The sequence below is a fragment of the Coenobita brevimanus genome, chromosome 49, assembly GCF_032717465.1.
Source record: "Coenobita brevimanus isolate Jiangsu-jjx chromosome 49, ASM3271746v2, whole genome shotgun sequence".
Classification (NCBI taxonomy): Eukaryota; Metazoa; Arthropoda; class Malacostraca; order Decapoda; family Coenobitidae; genus Coenobita; species Coenobita brevimanus.
Window position 1 is genome coordinate 5463532 of NC_137002.1, and position 10848 is coordinate 5474379.

General features: G+C 37.8%; 1 protein-coding gene across 1 annotated transcript; it reads right to left on the minus strand.

The window, feature by feature from the left end:
* Positions 1 to 6834: 6834 nt before the first annotated feature.
* Positions 6835 to 10848, minus strand: Ilp7 (Insulin-like peptide 7). The gene is made up of 5 exons (XM_080272027.1): positions 10828 to 10848; positions 10387 to 10484; positions 9216 to 9427; positions 8308 to 8455; positions 6835 to 8137 (listed from the first exon to the last, which is right to left on the minus strand). The coding sequence occupies exons 2-5, from the start codon at positions 10449 to 10451 to the stop codon at positions 7939 to 7941; spliced, it is 624 nt and encodes a 207-aa protein (XP_080128153.1). The 5' UTR covers positions 10452 to 10484; positions 10828 to 10848; the 3' UTR covers positions 6835 to 7938.

Here is a 10848-nt window from a genome sequence, read left to right on the forward strand (position 1 = left end):
GTGAGGTTAATTCTTATGAGTGCTTGCTTTTATTTATTTCCCTCAGGCTTTATATATGTCTGCTTATGTGTCTGTCTCTATGCTTACCTATTTATCTGTTTGTTGCGCTGATGGCCTGAGAGAGAAAAAGGATTCATTAAGTTAGAGAAATAAATAGGCAGCATAGGAGTGATGAGATAAAGGCATATAAAGGTTAAGAAGTGTAGGATGAATTCATTTGAGGGGCAGATGGTGTTAGAAATCATGTGGCTTCGAGAGCAGCCATCAGGTGAATAAGATTGACATATGCAAGGAAGGAACACTGCCTTCGAAAATGTGTGTATGTAATGTATTAATGAAGAATAATCAATTAATTTGAATCTTTCCTTGCAGGTGTCGTGGATTTTAAAACTTTATTTAGCGTTGTCTTCCAAGAGTCTCAGCGGAGTGCATCCTTGGTGGCTCACTCCACATGACCACAGGTACATTATACCATACACATTTTTATTCACTAGACCAACTGACTACCTGTTAATTTTGTTAAACTTTCTGTATGTAAAGTTGAGTGACAGTATACTATATTTATCATCTAGCCAGTTTTTTGTTTTGTTGACGGTGATACAAAGCAATATTATTATTCCTGTAATTTAATAGATGGGTAATCATGTGAATTGTGCTGTTTTATGTTCATTTTTTAATGTTTACCAGACTGTTCTTGTATAGCTGTTGACTGACCATTGGTGCTTTACGTCTGTAGTTATGCGGTTTGTAACTAGGGAATCTTGGCATCTTTGTACCAACACTGGTACTTATAGCCAGTGTCCTGGGATAGCTTGTTAGGTGGTTTTATTCCAGGGTCAGCATTAAAAAATAAACATAGGGCCAAGTCTTAGTCATAACATATATTTATTTTTGCAGGAAAGGTAAGGTGAGGAGAATGCATGATCTTCCCATGTCTCTTGTTTTCCCTGCTATACATCTGATCAGATCTTATTTATGAGAGGGGATTTATCATAAGTTTGTTTGTGAATCTGTACCCTGATTGTCATAGATCAGAGCGCTTCAAAAACTTCGTTTTTACTGTCATCATCATTGTTACCTGATTTGGTGAAAGGAATTTTTTTTTATTTATATCAGTGAACCTCCCTGGTATGATTGCATTATGTTTGATTAATATGATAAATTTTTCCAGGTTATCTAGACAGTACTGTCCTAAATGTAGGTATTACACATTTTTTATCATATATTGCAGGAATGTTTCAAAATCCTTCGTCTTGAAACTTTGCCATCTTTTGAAGATATCTGTTGAGAATCCACTGCACTTGTTAAGGATGAGGTTGAGAATTTAGTGCACTTGTAACTTAATTATCTAGATATTGTTTTTATCTAATTGCTGCCAGTTTAATTTTCAGCTGAGTGCAAGGTACCTAGGAATTATTAAAATATTTGTAAATGTTAGTTAATATTGAAGGGATATCCGATGTCCTCCCCACCCCACTTTTTTTTTTTTTTTTAATACTTTGATGTTTTCTCTCTACAGGTAATTTTGATGCTGGTATGTTGAGTGAATGTTACGTAACTATTATTAGAATTTTTTTTTGTAGTTTCATCAGTCAGTTTGCTCAACTGATCATATATTATTTTGTAGTACAAAGAGTTTGATTTTTCTTGTGATATGCAAGACCTCTTGATGATACATGTGATATGGCCTTACTTTGAGTCTGATTTAAAATACTGTATCAAATTTGTTAGTGTAAATTTTTATTGTTATTATTAGCACCAAAGTTACGGGTGCTGGTGAGGGATGTATTCCCATGGTGACACTGATGTAGCTGGACAGTTCTGCTGCTCCATCCATCCATCATCCAGTCTTACGTTGCCCCATGAGGAGCGTAGAAGCCCGGGGCTAGGCAGTTGGTCCTGACATTTAAGATGAGAGTGACTTAGTTATAAAAATGTCACTCAGCTCCACTCTGTGTGAAGAGTTGTGGACGCAGAAGACAGCGTTAGCCAGTAGCTTGCTGGGTTCACATTGAGACAAGACTGGGGTCTTAACAACAACAAAAACCAAAGGTATATTTTACTTCACCTAGTTCCTCATTCAGCCGTTGATGATTTTATGATTTGTGGGTGGGTATTTGCCAAAGAAAGAATGTTGCTAAGTCAAGAAATTTAACCAATGAAAGGCATCTTAGCTTTTGAAGGAGCCAGCAGTGCATTGGTTAGCACATCCAGTTTGCCACAGGAAGGACTCAGATTTGTTTCTTGGTCTGATTAGACTCTTGGACAGTATGTTCCCCCGTGTCCTTATTCACCAAACAGTCTAATTGGAGACTTGGATAAAACACAGACTCTTGCAGGTCATTTTCAAGGGGAAGCTTGGGACTTGGCATATCTAGAATGCCTGCCATAATGACCTTCTTGTAGTTGATAGGTTTTAATGTAAGCTGCCCTCATCATCTCAGTTTTCATCACAGCTATATATGTGAGTCATATCATCAAATTCCCAATTTGTTAGTGTATGTTTTAATTTGTAAAACAGTGAAGTAACAGTATGACTATAGCCAGTATCTTGTATATATATAGCTTTTTTAAAACCAAAGTCATGGGCATATGGTATATTGTATGTAGAGTGCATGTATTTTTGTAGATATTTTATGATATGTTCATTAATGTTCTATTCCAGAGTAACTGGGGAAAAAAAAAAAAAAAAAAAAAATTGTTATGAATACACACTTAACCTTCCTCTTTTGTGATTTATTGATACATACCAGTAGATAGGTAGTAACAGCAAAGCCCACAAAAGTAGTTTTACCTCAAAAATGCTTTCAGAATTGAACTAGAAAATATCCAGCTGGCATGTTAATGTAGTTTTACACCTACATTAATGTTGGGTAGTAGGGTAGCCACGTACTTACATCTGCAGTATTTTAGTTCCATTTAGTCATTTTTTCTGCCATGTTGGGAATACTTTGGTAGCTTCTGCAAACAGAGGGAGTAGAAGAAATATACCAGAACTGTAGCTGGACTGGTGTAATGGGCTAGAGTGCATGCTGGTTAGTGGAGGGTCAGGTGTTCAGTCCAACCCAGAGGCCATCACTTGAAGGGCATGATGCAAGGAAGGGCATCCAGTGCTAAAGTGCTACACACTTCAGTGAAGTCCACTATACAATGGCAACGGCTGAGACAGTGAAGACGGGAGTGCATGTTGTAAATCAGCATTAAAGAATATAAAGTTATTTGTTCCAAAAATATTTCAAGTGCCAAAGCTCAGTTGTCCAGTATTCATGCCATCCAGATAACCGTGGAAGCAGCTGTGTGTGGAGAGTTAGGGTTATAACATAGTGATTTGTGTAGAATTTCTCACTTTATACTTGTTATTGTTAATTTGCAACAGAGTTTCTCTGGGTTTAAATTAGTTATATATTGTAATTTAGTGGCATTGCTTTGATCATTTGACAGTCTTAATGAACTGATATTTTTAAGTTAGTATGCTAATATATTGGTATTTATCCAAATGGGTAACTGTTGTGTAATACAGCATTGTATTATATGATTTTACATGTAATATTGTTTTTGTAATGCACTAGCTATTTCATTAATCTGTTGTAAGTACATGGCATTATATTTACCTGAACTTGTATTTCTTTATTGTACTGAGATAATTATTTTTAGACCCTTCACATTAGTTGGTTCATACTGTCATTATACAACTTTATTCACTTTAGAGTAGAGGTTAAAAACAGAGAGATAGAGATTTGATGGGATGGCTTTATACCTCACAGTATCATGTCTTGTCTTCCATGCCCCCCATTGGACTCGTGCCCCGCGATGTGACAGTACATTAATTTTAAAGTGGAGAGGAGTGGCATGTGGCTTGAAGATGCCCTTATTATATTCTTACTGCCACCATACAATTTTATTATGTTTTGAAATGCTCCTTAGTAGTGAAGGGCATGATTAAGGATATTGCCAGCTCTGTCATTTCTAAATGTCTCCCCAAAACCAAATAAGATAGTTTGGAGAGGGTAAAAAAAAAAAAAAAAAAAAAAAAAAAAAAAAGGTTGAAAGAGTCAGTCTGTGTTGATTATCTGATTTTTAAACTTCACATGAGTGAATTGCACTCTAAAAATGTTTACTATGGTTACTGATGGTGCTTTTTTGACTGGTCAGTGAACTCTCCATAAATGAGTAATAGATAAGCAAGGAAATAAATCGTATGGTTCCTCTTCCTGTAATGGATAAGAAAGTTTCCCATACTTCTTCTAAGAAATGTATACAGTAGGTCTTACTGTAATAAAATATACCTTTGTAAATGTTTTTATTTTATATTCCAATATACAACATATTTTACTTTTTCTTTTCAGATGTAAAGTGGAAGTCAAAGCTCGGTGATATAAACTGTAGACATTTCTTGTATATGTGTTGTATCCTGAAGATTATGATATTTCCATTTCATAATGTACAGTAGTTTATCTTTGCATGAGGTATAATATGTAGTATGTAAGATTTTTCATATAGTTATATCTGGTAGATGTACAGTATAGCCAGCAAAGAAAATAAGTATCATTACTCTTATCTTGTATGTGCATGATAAAGCTTTCTGTGCAGTAACATAGTACTGTATTGTACTGTAGCTGTACACAGGAACATGGACTGTTTTCTATTACTTTAATTTATTCAAAAAAATATGGCATTTAGTGGTTGCTGTAGTTACTCAGAATTAACACGCACAAAACTTGCAGATTTTCGTCAAACGTTTTGCCTCCAGTACTTCCCTTGTTGACTGTAGTGTGGCATTTAATGGTAGCTGTAGTTACTCAGAATTAACACATACTAAACATGTAGATTTTTGTCAAATGTTTTGCCTCCAATACTTCCCTTGTTGACTGTATTGGATCACTTGTTAGTATATTTTCAACACAGTGAGATATGTTATGCTCTTGGAGAGTATGAAATTGGTAGCTACAGTGGTTCCAGCTTTCCCCTGTGTTGGAAGTTGAGTAAGAAAGGGGTCATTGAGACATGTTTCAGGCACTTCCCTAAGCTGAACAAAATTGTATGTGGGTGTGGTCAGGATAATATAAGTTCCTAAGTGCATTGTCAGTAACAAAAGAATTTACATTCTTCAGTTCTTGGACCATACAGCTTGGTTGGTGGAAGCCATAGAGGTCAATTAGAGTATGTGTTACATATTTGTTTTCAAATTGCATGATATTGTAAATAATTGTTTTATGCAGTACATACCTCATTACATACCAGCAAAGTTGGAGCCTGTCTTCATGGATATATTCATATTTATTGACCAGTTTACCCTAAAGATCAGTTTACAAGTCTTCGCTCTCAGAGGTGTCTCAGGTATCACAGGACAGGCAGTTGTAGCCAAAAATCCCTCAGTTATAAATGTATAATGAAGATGCACACTTCACATTTTCTATTTACTAATTAGAGTTGCTTAACCTTGGTCCTCTGTACAGTACATTACAAGGAGGTGACAGTTAACAGGATTTTTGTTTGCTAAATCATTTATTTACTCATTCTGGTGCTGCAGGTTAAGGCAGCACCTCCTCCAATGCTACCTCAACCTGATTCAAGACACTTTTCAGGGTTGTCCAACAGTTATCCTAAAATTCTTAATTTCAGTTAATCTGTGTATAGTACAGTACTGTTTTACTTCACTGCCATTTTTCGTGAAGTTGTCATTTGGTTTTCATTTTATTGCAAACAACCTACATATCGTGTCAGTATTTATTATACTAGGAATATGATTAGAGTGTCATCATCATAGCCCAGTTTCCCGTTACAGTATTCCCGAGCAATATGTAGGATTCATAAATATGAATGGGTAAATATAGAATGGGGAGCTATCAACAGAGTGCCCTGTGCAATGTCATGCAACTGGATTTTCGTCTGCATCAAAGAGCTTCATGTAATTGTGAGGCTCATTAATAGTTTTAACAACACTGTACTTTACATGTGGTCATATAAGACTGGATGTTGCCATTTCAGATGAATAATATTTTCTTGGCCTTGTACTTTTTCCATAAGAAACAGGCAGGTAGCTACAGTACATTTATGACAGTGATGTGAAGGAAGGTTGCATCAGCCATTACAGCCACACCTCCACGCACCATACCTCATGTGTCATTCACCCTGTACAGTAATTGAACACTACCCTTCAGTATCTGTGTGACTTGTTTTTGGATCTGATATTACTAATAAGCTACCTTTCTCCAGTTTTTTCAGTCACAAAGGACCCTTTGCTGAGCTGTTGTTACATAATATTGGGGCACTACCTTTCTCAGTATGCATGCTACTATGTACATGCTGTATATATGTATGCATATATATATATACTACAATGAGTTTTGACTAATAACAAAATTTTTGAAGGTCAGCAATGAGAGATTCCGTGCTAATGAGCTATTATCACAAACTGGAACAGTGTCCTTCAAAATTATATGCTTTTGCTCATAAGAACTAACACTCCATCATTCTTCAAACTTTTCAGCCACTAGGAACTCTGTGCTGATAGCTTACTTTTACCCAGCACAGTATTGGAACTTTGCATGTACGTACCAGTTATGCATATATGTATGTATGTTTGTTCATTATGTATATGCAGTCATTAACGAATAATTCAGTTTTGTTTAAGCTTTTCAGCCACATTGGAACTCTAATGTGTGGAACTGTGTTTTATATATATATATATATATATATATATATATATATATATATATATATATATCTATATCTATCTATATATATATATATATATATATATAATTACATCTATATATATATATATATATATATATATATATATATATATATATATATATAATTACCCAGAAGAATACAAGGTGCAGTATGGTGAAATGGTAATGATTTAAGTATTTCTCTTGCATAAACTAGTAAGGGACAGTGGAAATTATTGGTGACAAAGACTCATGAGGCATTTTAATCAATCACTGTGGCTTATAGCTTGCTGTACCTTAGCTTGTGTGCCTTGCCTTTGTTTTAATTGTATTTTTTACCTTCTCTTATCATTACCTCATGCCTTTTGCCATTTTTAGTACAGTGTTATATATCCATTTTTTGAGTTAGTGCCATAAGTAATCCCCTCCTAAACTTAATAATATCATGTGGAGGTAGCAAGAACTAAATACAATATAGAATGCCATCAGACTGAGGGCATTAAAATGGCGCAGGTCATAGATAGAAGGTTGGGAGCTGTTAGCTGCAAGTTGGGGTTAGCTAGATTACTTCCAAAATGAGTGTGGCTGGATAATTTTAAGGTGGACCAAGTCAGTTTATATTAAGATAGACTGTTCAGATTAAGATTGCAGTATATTAAGGTGGACTAGATGAGATTACAATAACGTATCCCTAGTTAGTTTATCCTGTATTAAGGTAACATGGATTAGCTTACATTAGGTGGGCTAGTTTCTGTTAAGGTGAACTAATTTAGATCACCTTAAGGTGGGATCAGACTAACCCAGGGGTCAGCAATTCAAAAGACGAAGAAGAGACACTGCTTTCAGTCTGCAATAACACTGGTGTCTCCAAAATTGCTTGTAAAAATTACAGGGTAGTCTATACTCGCATCTTTTTGTTGCTGGGCAGGAATATCAAATATACATATCATGTTAGTAATGCTACTAGCAATTGCAGTGCTGAAAGAAATAAAATGTCTTATTCTGATCACTTTAAGGTACATACTGTACTTTTTCATCATTCATAGCCAATATGAATCCATGTTAATCTAACAAAAGTTTGTTTCTTACTTTCTAATCAGACTGGCCTAAGATCAGTATACACACTGTTCATTTCTGGCTGTACATAGACGGTTCAGTATCTGTTTACACTTATTTATGACTGGAAGCACAGGAAGGAGATGTAGGTTGCTGACCTCTGGACTAGTTCTCTGTTAAATGGTTGGTGTCAGATCATAACAGCTCAAAGCAAATCATGTCCTGGCACTCTGAGTCTGGCGGATGATGGGCAATACTCAGCATACTCCTCCCAGGTGCAGCCAGCAGGTGTGCAGCATTCAGCAGTAATGGATGAGGAGTGGCGACGATGACGGCTGTGGCGACCTGGCCCAACCCACGTTGTCACCAGCAGGCTTGCTTGTTGCACACTCATGAAAGGCGACCTGCAATTGGGGCATGTTGTCAGGATGCATTGGGTGCGAAGAGGTACAGGTAATCTTAAAATATGTTAAAAGACAAGAGAAGGAGAGTGCAGGATCTTCCATATTGCAAAAGCAGACTTTATTTATAACATCCTCAATATTTATTTTGTATATCTTTACCCTGATGGTACCTGGTGTAGGTCTCCTGTTGGCCTGTGTCTGGTGCAGAGGGACTGATCTCAATCCTGGTGGAGGGTAGACTCACTGACACACCTCTCACTTCCTTCCCCCGCCCTTCCTCCTCACCCATCTCGCTTGTCTCACTCTCACCCTCATTGTCTGTGGGAGTAAAAAGCTAAATTTAATGGATGCAGAATGCTTTTGAAGATGATTCCAGTACTTTAACAAAATGTGCTGTCAGTACAGTAATTGAACTCAACCTTTAGGCAGCTTGTGTAGAAATGTATGCTAAGTGAGATTTTAGTGTAAATGTACATGCAGTATTTACAGTATTTCAAACCTCTTCCCATCAGGGATGTACTGTGGTCTACTCTTTACTGATTTGAATTATGATAACCTAGCCTCAGACCCTCCTAGGCTGAAGGTAATTTCAAACTGCATATTACTAAAGTATTTAATCTGTAGCTTAATTTTAAGTCAACATTGAGTGGTGATTGCCATTCCAGTCTGTCTATGGCCAGGCACACTGATTTGTGGAGGGGGGGGGTAGCCATAGATAAATTGCCTCCTTGTCACCCTTTCCTCTGCCATGATCGTTTTCCCAAACATCTTACCACCACCTTTTGTGTACCTTGACTGACTTATCATTTTATTATACTGTTTTCAGTTTTATTTGACCTAAAAATGCCATCTCTTGATCTTGAATGCAGAGTAGTAACAAACAGGTTAGCAGTAGATAGTGCTGCTCAAGAAAAAGGTCTGTAGAAAGATGTAGACATAGTATTGTGTTTCTCTTACTATGGTATGTTAACAAGCTGCAAGATATTGGGTATCTGAGCTAAGTTAAAGTGAAAAAAGTACTGTATAATACAGTAGTTAGATCTGCTGTACACAGAATTTTACCATCTGCAGTACCTACCATTCTTAGTAAGGCAGGGTTCATGGTGAGGTGGTGGTGGCGGTGTTAATGGTGCCTGTGAGCGCTTGTGGCGGCCCTTGAGGGAGTTCGGGGGCAGGGGTGACCTGCGGAACACATCCTTGCCACAGATAGCCTCCAAGTTGTGCCGCAGCCTAAAACGACACAGCTGCAGCCGCTCCTCACCCCACAGTGCTGCCCACTCTGCCTCTGTCCTGGGTGCAGAGCGAGGCAGACTATTGGCTGTATTATTTACCCATTGAGCCCAGGGACATCTTATTCATTATGTTCTCATCATCTCCAGACCACATTATTCAGCTACTGCTTTTCTAACATGCTGTAAGTACAGGGTGGTCCATAAATAATGCTACCCACTTATGTTTTACAAGGATGGTTCAGCATTACCAATGACACCTTTCATTATTGTCTACTTCCCATAACCCCTTTCATGAGTTATTTATTTACTTTTTTTTTATGTTCGCCTATTGCATGGGTGATTATGTCTTAAGGCAGTCAGAATATCATCACTTCTCACAAAAGCACACTGAGCCATCCCCACAGCATGTGAGATTGGAAAGTACTATACTTGTATATGGACCACCCCGTATATTGCAGCACCAGTAACATGTGATATACCTAAAGACTGTAGTAATGCCTCAGTTATTCCCAAATGTTCCATGTCCCTAAAGTGATCATCTATCCCAAAAATGCATGTTATCCCCAAAATTAACTCCCAGAATGTTCCACTTGCCACTGTAATACCAAAATATTAGGTTGTTCCAGCATTCTCCCAGAATGCCACAGCCGTCCTTAAAAATCCCCACATTTCACTAAGTACAGTATTCAAATTAGTTTCTTAAAATGGCCCAGATGTATCAGTTTACTTTGTGTGTGTGTGTGTGTGTGTGTGTGTGTGTGTGTGTGTGTGTGTGTGTGTGTGTGTGTGCGCGCGCGCGCGCGCGCCACCAATCGAACCATCCAAATCACCCCCTCTGCCCCATCATCATCAGCATCATTATCATCATAATCCTCATCATCATCAGCAGCAGCAGCAGCATTGTCATCATTATCCTCCTCCTCCTCCTCCTCATCACCAATATAATCGTCATCATCATCATCATCATCATCATCATCATCCCTACCTATTTCCCCACCTAACAGTGCCTGTACTCACCTGTCTTCTAGTTGCTGCAGAAGACTTGGCTGACTGGCGTAACAGAGGGGCGGAAGCAGGGTCATTGCAGCCACTACCGCCACCACCACCACCAGCTGCTGCAGTGAGAGGTTAGAGGTTAGGATGTAGTGAGAGGGTAGGATGCAGTGAGAGGTTAGAGGTTAGGATGTAGTGAGAGGGTAGAATGCAGTGAGAGGTTAGAGGTTAGGATGTAGTGAGAGGGTAGGATGCAGTGAGAGGTTAGAGGTTAGGATGTAGTGAGAGGGTAGAATGCAGTGAGAGGTTAGAGGTTAGGATGCAGTGAGAGGTTAGAGGTTAGGATGCAGAGAGGTTAGAGGTTAGGATGCAGTGGCAGGTTAAAGTTAGGATGCAGTGAGAGGTTAGAGGGTAGGATGCAGTGAGAGGTTAGAGGTCAAGGTTACTGCTAGATTATTTTTTTACTTTAGCATAGGGAAGATCACT

Excerpts from the sequence above, each read along its gene's own strand:
- Ilp7 (XM_080272027.1), bottom strand. The coding sequence starts at position 10,451 with ATGACCCTGCTTCCGCCCCTCTGTTACGCCAGTCAGCCAAGTCTTCTG. Across the intron at positions 9,428-10,386 it reads CTGCAGCAACTAGAAGACAG|GACAGAGGCAGAGTGGGCAG; the intron begins GTGAGTACAGGC and ends CTCTGCACCCAG. Across the intron at positions 8,456-9,215 it reads ACCCTGCCTTACTAAGAATG|ACAATGAGGGTGAGAGTGAG; the intron begins GTAGGTACTGCA and ends TTACTCCCACAG.